Source organism: Penicillium daleae (assembly GCF_028827525.1).
Source record: "Penicillium daleae strain IBT 16125 chromosome Unknown utg000009l_segment0_segment0, whole genome shotgun sequence".
Classification (NCBI taxonomy): Eukaryota; Fungi; Ascomycota; class Eurotiomycetes; order Eurotiales; family Aspergillaceae; genus Penicillium; species Penicillium daleae.
Genome location: NW_026623157.1, coordinates 3,776,254 through 3,799,986, shown reverse-complemented (window position 1 = coordinate 3,799,986; position 23,733 = coordinate 3,776,254). Strand labels below are relative to the sequence as shown.

Here is a 23,733-nt window from a genome sequence, read left to right as displayed (position 1 = left end):
CACTAAGCTGTGTATTCGACCAGGATAGACCTGGTATCAAGATCCAGCCCTCCGCCATCCATCTTCCATTCATCAGTGGGCTGGTACTGGCCCAAACCCAGGTCCCCGGTACGCTCAACTTCAGGCCCTCCCACTCGACTACTTTAACCAGCCCCTCGGGATTGCCCTGCGGGGTTCCCCGTGATGCACCAAACAGGATTTGATGGATCATCTTTTGCCGGGTTCCCAGCGTCCCCTCCGTCGGGTTGACACGCTGTTCTGCGGACTTATCGGAGGTGCCGCTAGACTGGAAGCAGTCGGAACTTGTGTATTTTCTATTCGCTGGAAGTTCTCTGGAAGTCTGTCGCGAAGTTAGTTGGTCGCTTCAGTCCGGTGTAGTGACTTGGCTTTCGTTCGTCAGGTGGGGGTGTTTCTGATCGATAATAATGAGACTGCCAGTGAAGAAACCGGAGCAGTTGATCATCTCCTCCTCCTCCTCTTCCTCCTCCTCCTTCTTCCTTCCTCTGCACTGACCATCCTTTTTTTCCCTTTTTGTCCCGTTTCTTCGCTTACCCGGATAGCTTCACCTTCTTTTTATTCCTTCTCTCTCTCTCCTCTCTCCTTTTTCCTCCTCCCCTCTCCTCTGCCTCCCTCCATCCCTCTCTCTTTCCTCCTCATTTCTCTTGGCGGGGCGTAGCTATACTTCGTTCTCGGCTGCTCGCTCTTCGCTCTTCACCTCCTTCCGACAAGCCATGTCACAACCAAATCCCTACGAGCGAATCCAGGTCGATGTGAGCTATTCCCATCTTTCTTAACTTGTCATTCCCTCCCGTAAACCCCTGTTGTCTTCCTACTATCCCGAATTCAAGCGCTGCCCTCTCCCTCGTAGACTTGATCCTGGTTCTAAACCACATCCCCAAACTCTCTCCCTTTGGACCTCCACTTTCCCCCACTTTCACCGCTTCCTTCTCTGTTCTCTGCACCACCACTTACCCTAACCCTTACACTTACACTCCCAACCCTTCCAGACCAGTGACGATGACTCGATCTTCGACACCAAATCCCTCGTCGACTCCAGCCTCTCCTTCGCCTCCTCCGTCCGCGACTACTCCTACGAAAACGGCCGCCGCTACCATGCCTACCGCCACGGCCAATACCCCTTCCCCAACGACGAAGAAGAACAAGCCCGCCTCGCTCTAATGCACCACCTCTTCAAACTCCTCTCCGGCGGCGACCTGTACCGTGCCCCCTTCACCCGAAACAACAACAACACCAGCACCCCTCCCTCCCGCATCCTCGACATCGGCACCGGCACCGCCGAATGGGCCATCGAAATGGCCGAAGACTTCCCCACAAGCACCATCTTCGGCACAGACCTCTCCCCGATCCAGCCCACCTGGGCCCCTCCCAACTGCCGCTTCTTCATCGACGACGCCGAGTCCGACTGGACATTCTCTTCGGCCGAAGCATTCGATTACATTCACGCGCGGAGCTTGGGCGGCGGGATCGCCGATTGGCCGCGGCTGCTGCGGCAGGCGTATACACACCTCAAGCCGGGGGCCTGGTTTGAGGCGCAGGAGTTTGAGGCCTTGGTGTATAGTGATGATGGGACGCATGAACGCGCGACGAGGGTTGTGGATTGGCAGGATCGGCTGAATCGCGCGAGTGAACAGTTTGGGAAGCCGATGAATGTGGCGCCGCGGTTGGCGGGATGGTTGGGCGATGCTGGGTTTGTGAATGTTACGGATGATATTTATAAGGTGAGTCGAAGATCCAGCGATTGCCATGGGTATCCCTGGAGATATCCGCAATACGCCTCCCAGAGGGTTTCTATTTTGATCGACTAATAGCTAACCTCCTGATGCTGTGCAGTGCCCCGTCGGCGGCTGGGCCAAAAACCGCCGTCTCAAAGAAATCGGGCGCGTCGGCAAACTGACCATCCTCGAAGTCGTCGAGCCTTACACACTAGCCCTCTTCACCCGCGTCCTGGGCTTCTCCTACCAAGATGCCCAGGAGTACATGGATAAAGTGCGCGAGGAGCTGGTGAGCAACAAGTTCCACCTCTACGTGCTATTCCATTTCGTGTATGGGCAAAAACCGGTCGATACGAATGGTCATGGGCCGACGCAAGGAAACCACCAATCTGACCTAGGGCGGGTTGAATTGTCGGGGCTGTGGCTGTGAATTATTTGCATGGTGGTAGAGCGGATCGAGTTATCGAGTCATCGATATGGATGGATGGAGCGGACTCGGTTGGTTCTATAACCCTTTTTTTACCTTTGATGAGTTATGGCGTGATGACTTCCGGATTAATGTATAAAGGCATTTATGTTGATGTACTAGAATTACTTGTCTTTTTTTTTCTTTCTGCATCTTTGACTTTATGCTTTGTTTTCTTGTCAACGGACAAACTCAGAGCTGGAGTATGCATGGCGCAGCATGAATGGCATGGCATATCATTATGATTATGAAGATTTCAAAAATGGCATAGCGAAAGCTAAGAGACCACCTATAGGCCGAATGCAAAAGTGAAAAGTAAACAACATGCTTCAGAAACTGTCTAGATATCAGAACAGAATTGAAACACATCGTAATCTCGTCATCTCATAATTTCATAGCTACTTCATATCTCGTATAGTCCGCTTTTCCAGCACGAAACTACACCTCAGCCACTTTGCTAGTCGAAGTGGCTGGCTTGCAGTGGCTCCAGGTAAAAAGCCCAAATTCGGGCCACGGCATTATAGTGTCAATGGGCTAAACGCAGATCCTATCAAAGAATCTAAATTTAAACTCCAAGGGATTCCTCAGGGGTATCAGGTATCAAGCCCGCCTGATACTCAACCCGCAAGGAACCTCCCCGTCCATCTAGATAATCACGCTAGTTATTATCTTATAATCGACGAACTATCCCCATCCCCATCCCCACTAATTCCAATACCCAGAACCCGGCAGATCCCCGAAACAGCCTCCTCGGGCGTCTCGCTGGTGCGCACCACGGCGACGACCTGGGCGACGCGCTCTTCGTCGCAGCTGGTGATGGTTTCGAGGAGTGTTTCGAGGAGGGCTCGTTTGTCGGGGCCTTTCCAGGAGTCGGGGATGGAGTTTATAGCGTGGGTTTGGTATTCGGGTGTGTGGGCGGGTGGTGAGGGTGTTTGGGTTGCGTTTGCGTTCGTGGTGTAGTAGGGATGAGGGGATGGGTATATGGTGGAGTCGGTGGGTGCGAAGGGGTTCATGCTGGAGGGGTAGTATGTTGAGTCCGGGTAGGGATGTGGATGTGGTTGTTGTATTTGTGGTGGTAGTTGCGAATGGGTCTGTGGATAAGATTGCCCTTGGCTCCAGGGCTGATGGTTTGTCTGAGAGGGATGCATGGAGTTCATGTTGGTGTAATCGTATAGATTTTGGTTATAGTCCCCACTATGAGTGTAGCTGGCCATGTGAGCCTGCGCATGTGCATGCGCAAGGCCCTCCTCGTAGTCTGGACTATCGTGGCTACCGTGTATATGCATTGGGGACTGCCCTGAAAGTCCTTGGTCGGGCAAAGGATGCGCGGGTTGTGATGAGAGGGCTTGCATTGGAATTGATCCAGCAGGTTTATGTGCGAAGACTGGCATACTGCCTGCATGATACTGGGCCCTTGCGTCGTCATGGAGATCTGATAAGATTGGGGGGTTAGTATTGGAAAAAGAAAAGAAAGGGTCCCACAGAGAAGAAAGCGCCAGCAGGATTGCAATCACGAAAGAAAACGGACAAAGCAACACATATAAGAAAGAGGTGGAACATACAATTCCCCAGTACCGCACTCTCCGTCGTTGTCGCCATGTCCACCTCGGCAATCTGTGTCCCATATGGGCCCGTTGGCCCCGAATACGCATGCTGCTGGACATATCCAGAACCACCAGCACCACTCTCACTGCCCGTACTATCCGGACTGGTGACAGTCACCGACCCAGTCCTGGCGGTCGTAGATATCGACGACGGCGACGACCCAGCCCAACTCCCCGCCTCCGTCGGTTCCGCCGAGCCCGTCGCAGATCGCGAACCCGACCCAGACCCCGACGATCCAGGTCCAGATACAGACGCAGATCCAGCTGTATAGCTCCCGTGCAACCCTGCCATCTTATTCTTGTGCGTATAGACTTTGTCGCGGCGACTGTGACTGGGACCGCGTGCGGAGCTCTGGTTCAATTGGCCGCGCAGTTGGGCGACTTCGCGGCGGAGGCGGTCGATGATCTCGGCTTGGCTGATGTGGTCGCGGTCTTCGGGGGAGGTGAGATAGGTGCATTCGGACTCGATGCCGCGGTGGATGCAGGCCTCGCAGGGGACATTGCGGTCGCACTGGGTGAAGAAAGGGCTGGTTAGCTCGAACAGTCTCTTTTCTAGTTGCTTTTTCCACCCTTTTTGTTGGGAACGACTGCGGGGATGAAAGAATCGCGGATACCTTGACTTTGCGCTCGCGGCATTTGAGGCACGACTGTTGCGGGCGAATCTTGTGTCTGCCCTCGGTCGCGGACATGGTGAATGGCTGAGCGCAATCGGCCAGCAAAGCTCCTCCAGCTTGATATCGCATTCAATCCCTCCTCGACGGAGAGTTGGAAGGAGGAAAGGGGGAAGAGAGGGAAAGACTCGCAACCCTAAAGTTCAGGACCGTCCCTCAGCGGAAGTCCCCCTCTCCACCGATCAGCCAGCCAAATCGCGCGAACCACGGCCGTTAGGCCTAACCCCGACCGGGTTGTGGGGGTTCAGTCAATTCCCAGTTCTTCAACCCACCGTAAGGGACGAAGCTAACTAGGTCGAGGGAGTTGAGTTGATTGGCTTTGTTTTCTTCACTAACACAGGCCCTGTTTCTCCACACCAGTCAGATCTCACACCGTCTTGCATGCATGGTGACAAAGTACTACGGTCTTGTACAGGACTCACGACCGATCCAGGATTTATTCATGCACTGACTCGGCGAGCCCCACGAATTGACAAGTGGACTGACTAAGGTGAGAATGCAAAGTATCAACTGGCCCCTGTCCTCCAATCATCTCATTTAGTATCTGAGACCTTCTTCCGAAAAATGTGATTCCTCACAGAAACCCGGCCATGCTGATCATCGTGGGACAAAAGTTCGGTCTCGACGCGCCAATGGACAGTTCCACTCCAGAGTGCCCGACCAGTATCGCCAGTATCATGGATAGATAGATGGTAGATCATATAGTACATGCCTCAATCATGGACTATCTCCCATGGGAGCTAATTGTCATACTTTGAAATGGTAAGCGTGGCATTTGGGCACACTACTGTACTACAGTCTATTACCTATCCATCTTCTCCTACTTTCATCATTATCCCTACTGGCTACCTTCCTATTAATTTAGCAGTTGATTGGATAGCTGATTTGGTAGCTGATTTAAGAGTAGATTTAGTATATCCTCGCTAGTGACGAATCTTGCTCCGAATCCGCTACCTCGAATAACCAGGAAGGGCAGATTTAACCTACGTCAATATGCCCGTATTTCGAATAAGCAGTGTGCCGGGAAAGTGGTATATAGTAGTAGAAATCTTGCAATCGTCAAAGTGGTATTAGAAGATAGTAATACAACGAGGCTAAACTAGTTAACGATAAGGTGTGCGGTGTCATTTAGCAGTTCCCATCTGGATTTGCGTTGCCCAATGTTAGTTCACTGCGCAAATCGCAAAATCAACAAAAGAGCTAGACAGTCTAACCGAGGTCATGATTCAAGGTTTACGAGTTGAACGTCGATAGCTCCAGTTACCCTCTTGGTATCTTGAAACACATCACGGATAGGAGTCAAATAAGAACGCTTGTGTGTGGCGGACCCTGCGAAGAGCAAGCCTACCACAGTCTTCGACTCAGAATCCCATACTAGAGACCCCGAGTCTCCTGGCTCCGAAAAAAGTCTCCCCTTTTTCAAAAATCGCGCATTCAATTGTGACAGTGGTCTCATAGTAACTATCTCCTTTCTCCGAGTATCCACTAATCCTGCTGCTCCGTTATACCTCCTTAGCGGTCAACGAGTGTTGAATATCGTCGCTAATATTGAATTCGATCGAGATAAGTACTGATTCCTTGTAGTAGGTCTCTCTCTCCTCTCGTTTATACCTTAATTAGGTATTGAATTATTACACGGTGCTAACTGGTCACTGCGAGTAGAGCTGCCTAGGGTTATACTTGCCTAGTTCTACTACGGATTCTAAGAGTATCTCGTAACCGTACCGTTGCTATGCTAAGCCTTATACGGACTCGGGTCCTATTAAGTATCTTGCAGAACGTACTAGAAGTACGCGCTAAGTAAGTTAGTCACTAAGTATTACCACGAAGTAAGCTTCTCTTTGTTACGACATCAGCCTGGGTTACCTGACGTCCCACATAGGCTAAAAGACCACTATATCCGCGCTCAGCGGATATAACCCAGGACCCAATGTATATAGTATCGCACTTGTCAGGCCACGCCGTGACATACGGCGAATAAGATAAAAGAGATAACGACGCTTAGAGGATATAATCTTGAAGGACGACTAGTACGTAGCTTAGATTTTAGATCACTAGTAGTTTAAACGCGATTTAGTGTACTATATGCTATAGAGCGTGCGATAGATAGACGAGACGTAATTTAACCGGGGTTTTCGCTACTTTTATACGCGTAGACGATCGCTGCTCGAATTACCTCGGATAATTCGGCATTTTTAGGGCGATTACCACTAATTTTGGTGCTAAAGGAGCGTATTGGAGAGAGATAAGGTAGTTAGAAGACGATAGGGTTAGGCGGTAAGGGTCTACGGGGTAGAAAGTGTCCACAGACTTTTGGCGCCCTATGTATCACTTCTCGTAGAGTTGGTAGCTGATTAGCAGCAGATTTGGCAGTTGACTTAGTAATTGTTTTGGTAAATAACCCAATACAATTACGAGGCTAAACTAATTATAGGGTGTGTGGTGTCGAGTTGGTAATTGGGGTCGTTTTAGCAATATCCCTCTTTTAGACCCGATCTACAGCGCAGCGATGGCTTTCGTGCGGGTAATTGACTGTGCCTACAAATAACTCAATTAAAACGCCTATCAACAATACCACCGTCGTAGCGTGATGAATGCGACTTGCCCCGACGTATGATTCATGTCGATCTTCAAGTACCTTTAGTACCTCTACTGCAGTGCGGGGAAGCAAACATGCCGGAGCTGCGACGGCCTTCGGCAGTGTGTCGACCTTATAATTCGCGCTCTGGTGCTGCTCTAGCTCTGATCGAACAAGGATCATAACTTCAAATCGCAAGCTTTACTTGAACTCTTGTTGCGGCATCTACTCATCCTTGATCACTCTCAATTACATCTGCCAAACAAACAATGCCTCCGCCATACACCTCCCGCTGGGCGATCCCAGCTCGCATCGCAAGCCTCCTAATACTCCCCCTTCTATCAGTACACGCCTCATTTGAAGACCCCAAACTCCTCCCCACTCCACCAATGGGCTTCAACAACTGGGCGCGCTTCGAGTGCGATCTCAACGAGACGCTCTTCACCGAAACCGCCCAGTCAATGGTATCCCGCGGCCTCCTGGCTGCAGGCTACAATCGTCTCAATCTGGACGACTGCTGGATGACACACGAGCGCACGGCAAACGGTGTATTGCAGTGGAACGCAACCCTCTTCCCGCACGGTATCCCCTGGCTAGCTGATTTCGCGCACAAGCACGGCTTCCATCTGGGTATTTACGAGGACTCGGGGAATGCTACCTGTGGCGGCTATCCCGGTTCATACGGCCATGAGCAGGTGGACGCGGAGACGTTTGCGAGTTGGGGCATTGATTATTTGAAGCTTGATGGGTGTAATGTTTATCCTGAGAATGGGAGGTCCATGGCTGAGGAGTATAAGCGTCGGTATGGGCAGTGGCATCAGATTCTGAGTGCCATGGCTGATCCGTTGATTTTCTCCGAGTCTGCACCGGCTTATTTCTCCGATAATAAAACTGAGTGGGCGAGTGTTATGGATTGGATTCCTTTCTATGGGGAGTTGGCCCGTCACTCGGATGATATCCTTGTCTATGTAGGCGAGGGGAGTGCCTGGGATAGTATCATGGTGAACTATCACTATCAGACTCTTCTTGTGCGCTACCAGCAACCCGGTTATTACAATGACCCGGACTTTTTGATCCCTGATCACCCCGGTCTGACCGATGCCGAGAAGCGGTCCCATTTCGCGCTGTGGACTTCGTTCGGTGCGCCGCTGATTATCAGCGCTTACATCCCCGCGTTGTCGGATGAGGAAATTCAGTTCCTTTCTAACAAGGATTTGATCGCTGTCGACCAGGATCCATTGGCTCAGCAAGCGGCCTTGGTCAGCCGTGATGCGAGCTTCGATGTACTGACTCGCTCGCTGGCAAACGGGGACCGGCTACTCACCGTGCTGAACACCGGCTCAAGTTCTGCGAAGACTAGCATCTCTGTGGCTCGTTTGGGTCTGAACGAGAAGTGCCAGTATAAAGCCCGCGATCTCTGGACAGGCAAGGTCTCTTCTATCCACGACTCTGTTGATATCACCCTCGATAGCCACGCAACTGCAGTCTACAGAATCACTCCTGGTCGGGGCTGTACCTCGGTTACTCCGACAGGAATGATCTTCAACACTGTTTCAGGACACTGTCTGACCGCTTCATCTTCTGGTGCTACCTTCCAGACCTGCAACGCAGCTGATAACCAGGTCTGGAGCGTGTCCGGCTCAGGAACCAAGGTCACCGTGAGCCCGCTCTCGAATCCAGCTAAGTGTCTGGCTGGTAAGGGATCAGGTACTGTCCTTGTTGATTGTAAGAGTGGAGCTGATACTGTTTGGTCGCACGCTATTACTGGTCACTTGCAGAATGCGAATGGTGACTGCCTGACGGAGTCCGGCGGAAAGGGTACCTTGGCAGCTTGTGAGTTGATGCAGAGTGGGCAGATCTTGGGATTGCCAAGTGGCGTACATGTGGTGGATGGAAGTAGCAGCGATAAATAGAGGTGTGCTGCTAGAGTAGTCTAGTGTACATACGCTTCTAGAGGAGATGATTGTGCTTTACATAGAGCGAATGGTACTAATTATGTCGAATTGAATGCATAATCAAGTATGGTTTCTAGACACCTCTTCTCCTTAGATAGTATACACAGAAGTGACATATGCAAATTCGACGTACATTCATCGATCAACATTCTGGTAAATTCTAAAATAATACAACTTATCCATTTCCCCTTCCGGCTTCATCTACCCCTGCAACGAATACCCAACACCCTCCCCACTCCCCATCGCGACCAAATTCGCCCTCATCCTCTCAGGCCTCTCACCAAGCCCAAACGCCGCATCCTCGCGATTCACCCACGCCCCAACTCCATGCTGCAACACCGCCGTAGCACGCACCTTCTTCGACTCCGCATCCGCCGCATCAGCCGCCTTCAATCCCAAACTCCCATGCAACGTCAACCGACTCTCCTCCCCACCCTCAGCCTTCCCCTTGTACACCCCCCGATGCAAGATATTACTATCGTAAAACACCGCATCACCCGGCTGCAGCTGCACGACCAATTGATCCGGAAGAACGGACTCGTAGGGATCCGCGTTCCGCTCGATATCTGTGCGCGCGCGCCGGTGCGAGCCCGGGATTACGATGAGCGATGCGTCCGGGCATAGCGCGAGGTTATATTGTGCGTGGCTCTGGCGACCACCCGGGGACTTTGCTGCGAGTTGGCTGAGTTCTTCTTCGGCAGAGCACTTTTCGGAGATATCATCGCGGTGCCAGCGTAATTCAAAGTCCTTTGTTTCCGGCGCAACGAGGAGGTTGAATAGTTCCATGACGAGGGGTTCGTTGTCGCCTGTGCCGGTGGACACGCCCATTAGTTCACCTGCGACGGACAGAATGGACTCGGAGAAGTAGCATTTGGCAAAGTCTTCGCGGCCGGGCATTTCGGGATGCATCAGGTGCTGGACACCCCAGATGCCGCCTTCCGAGGCTGGGGGTGGGGTTGTTGGCCAGGGAGGGAATTGTTTGGGGACAGTGCGGAAGTGTGGCCAGCCGCCGGAGCGGGTTTTGGTGGTTGCTGCTGTGGCGATGGTGCGGTAGTGGGTGACTTCGGAGGGCGTGAGGAGGTTGCGGATGACGACGAAGCCGTCGCGCTGGAGGGCGTCGAGGTTGGGGTGCGGGGAGGATGACATGGTTGGGACAATGGTTGAGTCTGTGCCGATAGATGGTGCGTGTGTGGTAAAGGTAGTTGAAGACGAAAGAACTATCAGGAGTGAAACTGCGGGCTATGCGAATATGAAGTAGATTGAACAGGAATGAAGCAAGAAAAAGTGATGGGATTGCGGGGTATTGCGATGCGACGCGGGGAGGTACGACAGTGACATTTTCTTACAATTCTTTACGCGGTAATGCTCCAGTACTGCGCTGGAGAGGGACTTCCAGCTGTTTTGGAGGGGCTCTGCGGGCTTCGGCAAAGCTCCGATGTTACCGCAGATCCGATGCGACTCTGCTCGATCGCTTTTTGCGTGTATCTTTGAGCTATCAAAGTCCCAGTGGGCGTGGACCTCGGAGCCTTCAGGGCCAAGTAAATTCCGGTTCTCCACAGTAAAAGCGACAAGTACTCCACTGTTTCATGGTCTGACCGAACCGGGCCGGTTGTTTACATACAAGACTTTGTACTTTGTGGGGTTCGATACGTGGAGAATGGGAGTTGTGAGTACATTTGATGTATGAACGGTGATGTATGAATGGTGCGATCATCGTATCCGAGGTCGCATCTCGAGCTACATTTGGTTCCCTGGCGTACCAGGGTATCACCAAGCTTTACAGGGCTTGTGCAGGGGGCATCTTTACTCTTCTCGAAGGATTCTCGGCGAAATACAAGGATTGAATCGGCTAATTTCATGCATCGCCTTTTTTTTCTCAGCTTCGAAAGGAGATGGGTATAACAAAAACTTGGGTTCATTTTTCGGTTGGTGCCCGATAATTACTGCAGAAGCTCAATAGAATAGCTATACTCCTGCAAACGACGAGTTACGTTATAGAACCGTAATGCCTGTAGAATCCTGTTTCTATTAAAAAAAGATCGGATGAATTAACCTACTTTCGCTGAAATAAGTATCTGGCATAAGATAAATTCTAGATAAAGCAGTCCGTCAAATTGATGCTACCCGAGATTTTGAGATATCACAAAGACAACAAGTCCCTATGCAGACTCAGGAAGCTTAGCACCGTAATCTCGAAGCAACTTCTCAATGTCCGGACAATCCATTCCGTCCAGGATTTGTAACGGATGCAAGTGCGGTTCTAGGCTCGCAGGTGTCACTCGCCTCCTCAAATTTGGATTGGCTCCATGGTCGAGAAGAAGCTTGACGAGTTCTGCGCCATGAGCCCCAAGGTCGAGCGCACAATGAAACGGAGAGCACCCTTTGTCATCAAGGATGTTTGGATCTGCTCCATTCTCCAGGAGCCATCGAGATTCATCTACATTAATCTCGCTCGTCGTCCAGTGTAATGGAGTACCCCCATCCCCACGTCGGACATTCACATCAGCCCCATATGAGAGAAGTAGCTCTGCCATATCACGGTTGCCACATTGCTCATCAACGGCTGTATGTAAAGGGGTGGCCCAGATAAGTCCTTCGTACCGCTGCGCCTCGGCTGGAACATGCGGCTCTGTGTTCAGACAAGCGCCATAGTTGAGAAGCAGCTTCACTATTTCTGGCCTTTGCTCCCTTACGGCGACAACTAGAGCCGTTTGTCCTCTCGGTGTGATTAAATCGATATCACTTCCATGCTCCAAGATTATTCGAACAACCTCTTCGCTACCATAGTGGACCGCGGTATGGAGAGGAGTCGAGATTGGGAAATCACACGTTTTACCTGCCCCATATTCAAGAAGGAGCTTGACTATCGAAGCGTGGTGATAGCAGATAGCGGACCGCAGAGGTGAATCAACAAAGTTGAATGAGTTATAATGCAACAGGCGATTTTTGGTCTTGTCGTGAGCCTGTAGTTCCAACAACCGCCGGATACTGTTCTCGACGCCGTGTTCAGCGCACCAGGACAATGCAGAGGCTCCACTATCGATATTTTGTCGGTAGAGATAGTTATTGAGCAAATTGTAGAAGAACCGACTGGCTCTGACCAGTGATGAAATGTCCTTTTCACTCTGGATGTGTGTCGCTATTATAAGGATAACCTCGTTAGATAGGTCCAGGAGAGACATCTTCGCAATTGCTTATATTTGAGGGAATTTTTGATTGATATGGCGTATTGGGCTGGAGTTCCTTGTGAAATAAATGAGTTTTTCGTCCTTGGTGCGAGAAACTGTTGCTACTGGACCACAGAGAGTGCCCGATTCTGCGGGCGAGCTAATCAGGAGATATGTTGATCTGCAGTTCTTGGCGTGGGTGATTACCTAATCATATACTTTTTTGCTGCTTCACAGTTCTGTAAAATACATGATCTACCCTATCAAGGGGACACGCGCAATTAAGAGTGTTCGTTTTCCATCTGTGTTTCCCGATCTAGAAGGCAATAACAGTCGGCACTATACTAGACTCATATCATCACCATTAGGCTAAATAAAATCAAAGTGACTCCTTCCATTGCGCAGCCCACCCTCCCCACAAAGCAACCTCATCAAGCTTCTCATTCTCTTCCTCCTCCTGCCGCCCTCTCCGGCGTCCATACCGATCGCACCGGTGCCCATACCCATCATCTGGACGGGACTTCTCCTTCGTAGCCAGCCGTTTAGCAACTTCGTTCGCTTCAAAGAGAGATACCAGTCTTCTCTTCTGAGGGCTCTGCTGCGCCCGCTTCTGACAGACGTCCACCATCATCTGCGCCTTTGTCCTCCAGTCCCTGTTCTTGATAAAGTACTCTGGTCGGCGCGCGGTGAGGTTCTGCCACTCGGGCCAGCGATCCGTTGAAACGGAAACCTTGGGCACTGTGCGAGTTGTCTCGTTTACCCATGCATCAACCGCCATGTCGAGCGGTGTGCTGCCCGTAGCATTCTCTCGGTAGAGAAGATCAGGTCGATGGTCAAGGATTGGTTCCAGGACTTGAGGGAAGCCCCGCTTGACACACTCATGCACGGGCGTGTTTCCTGCGCCGTCAAGTAGTTCCAGGAACTTTTGGTTGGTGGATTTTCCCAGGTTCAGGAACAGTTTGGTGATTGAGCCGGTGGCTTCCTTGTCTGAAGGCAGATTGGGGACCTTCGGCTGAACTTCGACGGAGAAGTCGAAATCGGGGTACTTGTGCAGCCAGCGTGCATAGGGCGTCCGTGAGCCTTCACCAGCACGTTGTGTCAGCATGGTAGAGACATGTTCCTTGTCCATGAGGTCAATCAGTTGAGAGATCTCTTCCGAGCGTTTGGCAGTGCTGCCTGAGATGGCACACAGCACCAAGTGCAGAAGATTGCATCCTTCGGCATCGCGAACGGCCTGGTTAGCACCAGCTTTGATCAAGACACGCGCGAAGCTCAACCTGTGAAGGGAAATAGCCAGCGCGACGGGGGTGTGTCCTTCGGATGACTTGACTTCGAGACATTCGGGGTGTTGGTCCACCAAGTACTGAACCAGTCGCTGTGATTCCTCGCAGGGGCGAGACATCACTGCGCAATGAAGCACGAGGTTGTCTGTATGTCAAGTTAGTACAAGCCTTCCCTGTTGCGTTGGGAAACTCACTTCGATTCTGTAGCCAATTCAAGACAGATGCATCGAGGCCAAGCTTAGACTGGGACAGTCTCTGGATATTTTCATCCTCCAGGTGTGCATTCACGTATTCAAGGTAGTAACGACTGGGCGCGGTGCCGAGTAGCCACTCCGTGCTAGCCATATTCCCCTGCAACGCAGAGACAAGCACAGGCGGCCGGCCGGCTTCATTTCCACGAGTGACGGCATTGTTTTCTGGTCGTCCAGCATCCGCCCAATCCTTGCGCTTCTGACCGCGAATGGACAAGCCCTGGTAATACTGGGGCTCCTCGCGAGCAGCGATTCCAGATTCCTTACTCATCTTCTGGAGAGGAAGACCGGCGGCAGTGCCTTGGATGAGCATGCCGAGACATTCAGTGTGGCCTAGGACCATTGCCAGCTGGAGTTCCTCTTGGCCAAGAGTGAATGCCGTCTTGTCTGAGGGATCGGTACTTGCGCAGTCGTGTCCGACTTTCAAAAGCCAGTCGAGCAGACGAAGGTCGTTCTTGTAAATGGCGTATTTGAACAAGGTATTGACTTGCTGAAAATAAGCGCCACTCCAATTATTCATCCCCACAAGTCGGAGGTTATCCTTGTTGGGAATTTCCCCGTCCAAGAAAAGCCGGACCGGGAAAGCTCGCAACAGTGCTATACGCGGCGAGACATCGCTCTCAACTCGACCGGCAACTTCTCCGACATTCTCGTAGGTGAACTGCTCGTCCACAGTGTGACCGACAATGTTGAGGCCCTCATCATCGGATTCACCGTCTGTATCAATGTCCATCTCAAAGTGCTGCCGAGCTTTAGGCTCTTTCACCTTGTACTGGACCTGAACAATCTGCAATATGGCCTTGGCAACGCGAAGGTGGCCCCGCATTACTGCGATATGCAGACAGGTCAGTCCCGAGGTATCAACCCTAGTGACATGCAGAGGTAATTGGTCTTTGGCGGGGCCCTGCATGCACAGGGTGAGGGACTTTATAGTGTCGAGATCTCCATTCCATGCGGCCTCGAATCTGGATTTCATGGGTCAGCGGCTATTTTCAAAAGTCATCCAATGTTGTGCACATACAGTCGTTCATATCCTTCACGTGCAACATCAGAAAGACCTGCCAGTTCGCTGAAGAATTCAATCTTGAACGTCTTCTTAGGTTTCTGCTTCTGCTGGTTCCTCCGGTTTTGGCGGTGTCCAGGGTCTTGCGTTTCTCCGGGGTGAAGCTCCTCCCAAGTCTTTGCATCTCTTGACAATAACTCCTCCATGAGCAACTCGTAGTTCTTGATCAGCTCCTTGACAGCCTCTCGCTTCTCAGCCTCACCGGGCTTCTCCTCTGCCACCTGTTCCTTCTCACGCTGGTCGTGCTCTTCGGCCTTCTTATTGTTGTCCTTGGCCTTCTTCAGTTGAGCTTTTGCTGCAAACTGCTTGTAAGTACCTTCTTGGAATTCAGCTAGATACGAGTCATCACCCTGCTCGAAAATGACAGGATCAGGGATCCCGTATGGACGGTGCATGGGTGTCTCATTCTTCAGCGAGTGCTCCAGCTCTTTCACGCATCGCTTCGTGCAATCCAGCGCCGTTTCACGGAAATTGTGTCTTCGATCATGTTCGGTGTTGGGGTCAACGCCGCGTTGCAAGAGATCAACTGCCATAAGTGGTAGATCATTCTCAATGGCATACATGATGGGCTGCTTGGGGACATTGTCCGCAAGCTTTTGTTCTCCACCATAACGCATTGCATCGGCCATCTGCGACTTCAAGGCTTTCAAGCAATCAGCTAGCTCGTTACTAGGTTTTGTGCCTATATCGAGCAGCTTCTTTGCTGCGACGGGCTTCTTGGCACACAACGCGTTGACCAAAGCTGAAGAGAAAGTGTAGCTTGAGCTGTACCAGGCGCCTTGGACCACCATGTGATTAAGGGCTCGTTGCATAGCCGGTCCATCATGCTCTTGGTAGATGTCGAGAAGCTCGCTATAGTTAGATTGCGCGATATAGTGAAGTGCCGTATAATGAGAAGTGTCAGCCTGGGCTGGGGAAGCACCAAGCTTCAGAAGCGTTTGGGACATCTCTCTCGCCTTGTCCAATGGTAGAGCAAGAACCAAGACCAGCGTCAAGATTGCAGCTTTAGGTCGCTTACTGTAGTCGTCCGTAATCTTGATCGGCATCAACACATCTGCTCCAAAGGAAGTAACGAGCTCCTTGACAGTTTCAACGTGGCCATGGAGAATTGCCAGATGCAGTGGCGATGCGAGATTGTCCCATGCAGTCACGTTGATGTCGTAGATATCTGGATCTTTGTCGTTCTCTTCAATGGTGTCAAAGGTGGGTGCCAATTCGTCATCGTTCTCTTTGTCCACCTTGACATACGAAGCAGACGTGCGCGAAGCATCATCCTCATCATCCTCTTCGTCATCGTCTTCCGGGCTATCGACATCCATTGGCGTAGCTTTCTGATTGTCTTCTTTCTGATTTTCCGCTTCCTCGTTCTCATTGCTCTTCTTCAGAAGAACGCAAACAATCTCGGTAGCGCCCCGAGCAGCAGCCAGATGCAGTGCCGTCTGCCCATCGGCCATCCGAGCAATTAGCCTAGCACCGTGGTCCACGAGACACTGAACAATTTCGGGCGTAGAACACATGCAGGCCAGTTGTAGAGGGGTACGCCCAGTGTAATCTCGGCGGTCTGGATCCGAGTCCTCCTGGTCTAGGAATTGCTTCACAGCTTCCAGGTCATAAGACACGATGGCCTGGCAGAGCAACTCAGTGGGGCCGATATATGCCATTTCTATAATTTATAGGTTGTCAGCGCATCACTAACACTCAGCATGGAGGTCTGGGTCATACCAGTCCAATCCGTCTCGGTAATTGGGTTGAAACTGCCGATCTCTTGCCGGCCTGGATCATCCTTGATAAAGCTGATATTTCCGGAGATATAGATCTTGCTCTCTTCCTCTGCCACTTTGCGCTCTTCCTCAGTCACTGGCTGAGGGCAGGATCCACAGCAGTCTCCAATGACATGCTCGGCTTCGCCAAAGAAGGCAGGGTGGCGGTGAAGATAAACCTCGCGATCTTTCTTCTGATTCCACTGCGCGTTGAGAAGTAGATCCTTAGTGTACAATAGCTTCTCAATCTTTCGTGCATTGAATCTTCGGCCATAGGGGATTGTCTGGTGTTTGTTAGAATAGAAGCGGATGGGCGGGTAAGGAAAGACCTACGAAGGTATGGTAGTCCGAGATTTGGTCCTCTTCTTGCCATTCTGGAACTTCATCTTCCCAATCATCTTTGATATTGCCGTGCAACTCTTTTCCTTGACGACGTCGCAGATAGAGGCTGAGAGGAGGTCGTCCCCGCTCCTCGCGTCTCTTTCTCAGATAGGTGTCTCGATCTCCCGGCTTCGGGAGTTTTTCGAGAACCAAGAGCCGTGCCAGTCCTTCAGTTCTCATGAAGCTTCTTTCGAAAATGGTCTTGTTTCCAATTTTTAGCAATGCCAGTGGTTTAACTGTCAATAAAGGGTGCATACCGGATCGACCTTTGACCGGTCAAGTGGGGACCAGAACACTTCGAACCCACGGTGGGAGTACTTGGAAAGGCGATTCTCATAAGATGGAGAGCGGCGTGTCAAATCAATTTGGTTTTTCTGGGTGATGTATGAGACGATCGCACGGGGAGACGCATAGACTTGTTGGCCGTCGTACGCCGCACAGGAGCAATCCACATCGAATCCAGTGAGAATTTCAGCCACTGAATGGTAGATGCGAAGCACGATCTGCACATGTCTGGTGGGATACTGAGATGCAATGGTGATAGTATTCTTTGTGCGGATGGTGGTCGTCTCATACAAGATCGTGTTACGGATCTTGTCTTCGATGTGCTTGATCTTTTCAATGGCTTCTTCCTCGGTCAAGCCATACAAGAACAAATCGACGTCTGACGCTGGGGCAAATTCTTCATGATAGAATTGGCGGAGGCCACGCTTGGAGTTGCGGTACTTCTCAGGCACAGGAAGAAGAGACGTCACAACAGCGCTGCCAGCAGCAACGACATTACTCCAATCCAGCTCACTCAATGCACCCTCTGTGAAGAGAGCAAAGTTGTTCTGGAATTCAGCCAGCGTGGGAACAACAGCTGGCGAACCATTGATTCTGCGCTTATCGTCGGGGATAGGTAGAATATACTTCTCTTTCTGCTCAGGTGTCTCTGTGTTCAGATCGCGTGCCCTAACACGAATATCCGTCGAGCCAGTTGTGGTGTCGAAGAGGGGAACAATATTGGCATGATTATCCTTCACCAAAGCATGTGATGGATCCTGAGCAAAGATCTTTCGAGCAGAGACATCAAATTCATTGTAAGGCTTGAGAAGTTCCTCAATGGGTGTCCCTGGGTGCGATTTAATATACTGCACGAAATCGTGATGCTTTACGGGCAGAGAAGGCAACGAGGGAGCCATTGTCGATGTATATCAGGAATCAAAGAACAGGTGTTAATGGAAATGACAATTGTGCCTTGATGATTTCTGTTGGCCATGAGATGGATCTGATGTCGTTTAAATATTATGAAGTCAATAATTGTTCTAGTCTGATTTGGGGCTTAGTGCAGGAAGCGTCTAGGCAGCCTTAGGCAACAGGGGCCGACCCACTCCTTAACCGCCAATCATCGTCCTGCCAAGCATCAAGTAAATACTCCTCCGTAGTTGCCTCGCTAAGACCTCAACAAGAAATTGAGAGATGGGGCTCGAGAACTTGATCTGACCTCCATGTTAGGCAGTGATCTCTTTTGATTCTGGTCACTTGTTGCCAACGCCTCGATGCAAAATCACTTCGCCCTCAAAGAAAATGCCAACTGTGCACGTGACGTGCGTTTTCCAAGACACCTTTATCAATAAATGAGCGAACACAAAGAACTGGGACCGCGAACAGACACATAGATGTGTATAAGTTTGTAATCAGCTAGCGAGAGAAAACAATGATTTAAACATACCTAATTAGCGACGGTCAAAAAGAAATATCTATTCAAAACAATCGCGAGTTTCAGGTCGAGCTTGCCATGTGAAACCTAAGCCTCGACCTCAACCTTCCAACTTAGCTAGCGAATGCAATTTGGATTTGCTCCGGGATTTCATTCAATCAATAGATATATATTTCGATATTACTTCTCAGTTGTATTACCCGTACTCCAGTTTAATCGAGCCATGTAGACTAAACAGTCATAGCAGAACAAGCACTCACGCAGATCATAAAGATATCCACCAACTCTCAAGTTTAGTCTAGGTCAGCCTAATCCAAAACAAATGTCTGATAATTCTCTCACTCAGTTATATCAAATTACTATCTGTAGTATCTTCCAACGAGTGAGTTACACAATGACCTCTATCGATCTAGTGGCCGCTGTGGTAGGCTCCTCCATACTGGCCATGACCTTCAGCGTAACCACCTTGTCCGTGGTTGTTGTATGATCCACCTCGCGCATAATGGACTCCAGCATGCTTAGCTAGATCGTTGTGTCCGCCTCGGTACTCTCCATGACTGTTATAACGTCCAGGGGTACTGTAGCTACCCTCTGGATACTCTTGTCGGTGCTCGCTGCGGTTTCCATGACCATCTGGTGCATTGTGTCCACCGTAACCAGCCTGGTGAGAAGAATGCTCTTGTCCATAAAGAACAGGGCCGCCATAACCTCCATGGCCCCCAGGATAGCCGTTGGTGTATTCGTTGGGGTAGGATCCTCGCCCATCATCGTGACCTACAAAGCCACCACTCGGAGTGTGGTAATTCCCATGTCCTCCCTCATATCGAGGCTCATAGTGTCCCTGGGTTTCGGGGCGGATAAATTGGCCTGAGTGGTATCCTGATTGGGCAAGTTCAGCTGTCAGCACTAATCATTCTTGTACCGGCTGTATGACTCGTATGAAAATCTTACCTTCAGAGGGGTAAGGTATCGCTCCCTGGTTGTTTCCATACATCTGCGGATAGACCTGGGAGTCTTGTGGATGCTTTTGGCCGGTGATAGCGTCCGTCACTTTGTGCATGAGTCCAGAGGATCCACTCGAAGATTGGGGTGACTTTTGTCCGGATAGTTGATCGGCCACTTTCCCCAGAAGACCCGACATTTTTGTTGCTTTTCTTCGACGCTAGAAGATTGTTCGTGAGAGAATTAAGAAGCCAGAATGATTCTGCGATATTGTTCAGGAACAAAGTCAGATAAGTAAGGATTTAGTAGTAGTACGGCCATAGTATGGGAAAAGAAACGCTTATAAGCCTCTCCTTCCCCTCCCTCCCTCAGCCCCCTGGGCCCCGCAAGTATCGAGCTAGTTGGTCCCCGTCATATCCGGTGGCCAATGATTTATGCAGAAATATAGGGGATACGTGTCATCTGAGGCATTTACAAGCAAGTTCATTTCTCCAGCTAAGCCACTCTATCTTTGCGGACCGAAAGTTAGGCTGACCGTTTTCATCAGCTTCTCCGTCCGAATCATAATACGATTACCATGGCTGTTTCGCGTAGAATACGATAAAACTTCCCGGGCCAGGCCGAGCATCTAATGTTTTTATAACGGTCAAATCACTGGGCTCCTCCTTCAACGAGTCCAGGTGCGTTTTTCTTCACTAAACTTCTGTTCATATCCTGAGAGGTAGAAATCAGCAAAATCAACTCCACTCTCCTCCTCTTTCTTCAAATATGCCCTATGTCATTATATCTTCACATGCACCCGCTTTCTTCCTGACTATCCCTTGTTTTCTCACTTTCAAGCTACTAATTTTTACCTGAATTCCGTCATCCTATTCCTTCCTCGTTGAGCAAGATTTTAACTTGCTCAGCATGCCCAACTGTCAACTAGCCACAGCAGGTCAAGATCTCACACGAAGATTTACCACACTTAACTTGGCATAGCTGCGACCAATTGCCCTGATATTCAGGACCCGTCGCTTCATCTGGCATGAGAGGTGATCCAAGCTCTGGCTGTACTGTAGCTGAATGGATACCATAACTATGGAAGCAATCATTCATGATCTTTGCAATTTTCACAAATTCGGAGACGGTTTCGTTCACTATGGCGACATGGACTGACGCCAGTGACTTCTCTTGGTTTAAGCGCCAGACATGTAGCTCATGAATAGAGCGGACACCAGGGATCTGCATTTCGTCGTCAATTTTGTGTCCGTGAGTAGGACCATTTTCACGCACCAATTCAAGATCATGTCTGATATCATCAAGGTTGATACCACTAGGGACACTCTCAAGAAGAATTCTACCCGAGTTCCTCACTAAGCAAAACACCATTCAGTATCCGAGCAGGAGCTAGATTTATTGAAGACAAACCTAATGGCAGTGATGTTGTAAGAATAACCAAGGCGATAGCCATACTGACAGCGGGGTCTGCGTAATAGCGGGAGGGGGACGAAGTAAGCCAGATCACCAGAGCCGAGATTATGACGCCAACGTTGTTGGCAGCATCCCCGACCACATGTATCAGAACACCCAGCATGCCCAAGTCATACCCTTTAGTGGGTGGTTGTAGATTGTTGTGCCGATGGTTGTCATGCAAGGCAGGTGACTAGGCGAATTTAAGCAAATATCGACGAAACGATTCGGGTGCAGGTCCTGACCTCCTCTGTCCCATTCTCTGCGTTCACTAGGCTCTCTGGGTTTCCGCCGTGTGAATGATCGTGTTCTAGGAAGAATTTACACATTAGTGACTGGGCGATGTAACTTGGAGTCGTGGCACATACCGTGAAGGAAGGAAGCGCTGATGATATTGAGACCAAGGCCGATGCAGCCGACAATGAGGATAAGCTTGGGTTGCTCCACGGCTGCTTTTACATTAGCAGTGGGTGACGTGGAGGATTACGATTCCACATACCCTGGACAGAAACAAATCGCTCTATGGATTGTAGGAATATACTAACACCCAACGCGAGAAGGAAGACACCGTTGAAGAATGCACCGAGGAGCCGGGATCTCTGCCAGCCAAAGGACAGGTCTTGAGGTGAATCCTTTTTGGCGGAAATCTAGGACTTGTCAGGGACAGTGAATATCAGGTGAAGCCGGCGATCCTGACCTTTAATGCGGCAAATGCAACAATAAACCCAATGAGGTCATTTAACTAGGATTTATCAGTCGCGAAACATTCGAAGGAGGATGAGGGCAGGTGTTCATGGTACATAGTGAAAGGCATCGGCCACGAGGGCAAGAGAACTCGTGTAAAATCCAACTAACCGGGAAAAAGTCAGCACACAATCATCAAAAAGGGAAACAGGGTATTGTTACTGGAGATTTCCGTTATAAAGAAGCACAAAGAAATAGAGATCACAATCTGCAATCTCCTAGACTGGGTCAAGTGAAGAGCCATAGTTGGAAACACGCTGAAAACGTGATAGCAGTGATAGTGATAAATCTGGAAGGGGAGAAGAGATAGGGGGCCGGGTCACCTTTTTCAGTATTCCCTCTAGTGTGGCTCGGCGCTCGGAATCGAAAGTCTCAGATGGCGTGGGCATAGGCCAAAAGTCTCGTCAAAGCTGAGCATTTATTGGTGGGAGCAACGTAGCCTGGACAGCAATCTCCACCTAGGTATCATCCCGGGTGTCGTGGTCAGCGTTTAAATGCCTCAACGATGTATTTCTTGTAGCTTGGAGCCTAGTACTCAAATTGACTCATGGTTTTTCCTAAGGAATATTCTGTATAGACTCCAAAGCACAGTTTTTCCGTCCCGAGATCGGGTCGAGACGGCTTTCCGATCTTCTAGGGCAACTGGGGGGAGAAAAAACTCGGCCACCGCTATTCTCAAGCCATTCGGTTGATCTTCTGATTATTTTTGAGTTACTCCGGACTCGCTATGCTTCAATTGTATAACTGTATCTTCAAGATATTGGATTATTTGATTTATGAATTGAATATCTATGCATCAACAAAGTGCAATAATTTCGCCATTCTATTCCCACAGCAGACTTTTCATGGGCGATAAGGTGCCACAGCATGTCTACTCAGAAAGCGGTGTGTGTAGGCCTGTGACGGTAAACATCAGGAGTGCTTAGATAAGAGAAAATTCGAGTCTCTTTTCGATATGACAGCGAGAACCGTTAAACATAGATGTATCAAGTGATTACAACTAGACACCAGAATGATTGTGCAATTTGGCTATTTTCAGTCAAGCGACACATTGAGATATTGCCTCTTGTAGAAAAAGAGCCTGTGAGTGGTACACTAGCACCAGCAAGCAAGTGAGTGTAGGATATTTGACGCAAAGGCACCTTGGTCAAGCTTCCTTTAAATTACCTTACTCAGATACCATTTTGAAAGAATCGGTAGCCCTGTATTCGATCTACCAAGACCAAGAGCAACCGTAGGGAGACTCTAGAATGGTTTGGCCTGTCTTTGATGCCGATCAGAGACGAAATCACCGCGTTTAGAGCGATACATTCGTGTACAACGCGCTCGAATGTTTTGATACAGGTTGAAATAAGGTTAAATAAGCACATCTATGACACACCATCCGACCTTTGCCTCGTAAGGCACTGGAATCAAATCATTCCCAGTCATTGGTCGAGAATTAGGAGTGTTGCTCACAAGGTACTCACCCGCCGCCCACAAGGTCCTCACAAAGTCGTTTCCGCCCGCCAATGAACCACTACCACTCGGTTAAATTGGGTCTTTGACCCTTTATCTCTGTGGATTGGAATCATCAGAAGCAAATAGATTCATCCAGAGATATTCTTGAAATTATCGAGTGACACGATATTTTCCGGTAGTCGAACAATTTAATTGCCCCCTGAATCGCTTATTCATTGGTATATCGTGGGCTCTGCACGTGATCGGTGAGATAGTGCTGAAATATTCGCAGGCAGAATCATGTTTCGTCCTGAACAGTACTTCACACGCTACCTCGATTCCCTCCCTAACTACTGTAGTTAGTTAGTTAGTTAGTAGTAGTAGGCTTAGGTAATAAAGTAGAGATAGTTACCTGCCTCCAGGAGGGGACAGGTAAGTTGTTGCAAAGTCCAATAATTAATCCTTGTTAACTCGTTAACTTACATCAACAACTTGTCACCTATCGATGACTCAGATGTTATGACCATGAGTGTCGTTTAGT

At 49.9% G+C, this 23,733-nt stretch overlaps 7 protein-coding genes across 7 annotated transcripts; 2 read left to right on the top strand and 5 right to left on the bottom strand.

Annotated features, from left to right (window-relative positions):
* Positions 1-731: 731 nt before the first annotated feature.
* Positions 732-2,163, top strand: N7458_012519 (class I SAM-dependent methyltransferase; the record flags this gene model as incomplete). The annotated part of the gene is made up of 3 exons (XM_056915900.1): positions 732-770; positions 1,008-1,739; positions 1,852-2,163. The coding sequence occupies 3 exons, from the start codon at positions 732-734 to the stop codon at positions 2,161-2,163; spliced, it is 1,083 nt and encodes a 360-aa protein (XP_056760654.1).
* Positions 2,164-2,864: 701 nt separating this feature from the next.
* Positions 2,865-4,492, bottom strand: N7458_012518 (Zn(II)2Cys6 transcription factor domain-containing protein; the record flags this gene model as incomplete). Its single annotated transcript, XM_056915899.1, has 3 exons — positions 2,865-3,631; positions 3,762-4,314; positions 4,418-4,492. The coding sequence occupies 3 exons, from the start codon at positions 4,490-4,492 to the stop codon at positions 2,865-2,867; spliced, it is 1,395 nt and encodes a 464-aa protein (XP_056760653.1).
* Positions 4,493-7,321: 2,829 nt separating this feature from the next.
* aglA (putative alpha-galactosidase) lies at positions 7,322-8,965 on the top strand (the record flags this gene model as incomplete). The annotated part of the gene is made up of 1 exon (XM_056915898.1): positions 7,322-8,965. One exon carries the CDS (start codon positions 7,322-7,324, stop codon positions 8,963-8,965), a length of 1,644 nt encoding a protein of 547 aa, XP_056760652.1.
* A 243-nt stretch (positions 8,966-9,208) lies between these two features.
* N7458_012516 (phytanoyl-CoA dioxygenase family protein) lies at positions 9,209-10,153 on the bottom strand (the record flags this gene model as incomplete). Its single annotated transcript, XM_056915897.1, has 1 exon — positions 9,209-10,153. The coding sequence occupies one exon, from the start codon at positions 10,151-10,153 to the stop codon at positions 9,209-9,211; it is 945 nt and encodes a 314-aa protein (XP_056760651.1).
* Positions 10,154-11,166: 1,013 nt separating this feature from the next.
* On the bottom strand, positions 11,167-18,096 carry N7458_012515 (uncharacterized protein; the record flags this gene model as incomplete). Its single annotated transcript, XM_056915896.1, has 7 exons — positions 11,167-12,097; positions 12,585-13,602; positions 13,652-14,673; positions 14,730-16,434; positions 16,494-16,815; positions 16,865-17,113; positions 17,170-18,096. The coding sequence occupies 7 exons, from the start codon at positions 18,094-18,096 to the stop codon at positions 11,167-11,169; spliced, it is 6,174 nt and encodes a 2,057-aa protein (XP_056760650.1).
* Positions 18,097-19,023: 927 nt separating this feature from the next.
* On the bottom strand, positions 19,024-19,755 carry N7458_012514 (uncharacterized protein; the record flags this gene model as incomplete). The annotated part of the gene is made up of 2 exons (XM_056915895.1): positions 19,024-19,493; positions 19,566-19,755. 2 exons carry the CDS (start codon positions 19,753-19,755, stop codon positions 19,024-19,026), a joined length of 660 nt encoding a protein of 219 aa, XP_056760649.1.
* A 725-nt stretch (positions 19,756-20,480) lies between these two features.
* Positions 20,481-21,996, bottom strand: N7458_012513 (cation diffusion facilitator family transporter; the record flags this gene model as incomplete). The annotated part of the gene is made up of 8 exons (XM_056915894.1): positions 20,481-20,911; positions 20,967-21,201; positions 21,254-21,318; positions 21,377-21,457; positions 21,508-21,655; positions 21,706-21,750; positions 21,809-21,858; positions 21,915-21,996. 8 exons carry the CDS (start codon positions 21,994-21,996, stop codon positions 20,481-20,483), a joined length of 1,137 nt encoding a protein of 378 aa, XP_056760648.1.
* Positions 21,997-23,733: the final 1,737 nt, after the last annotated feature.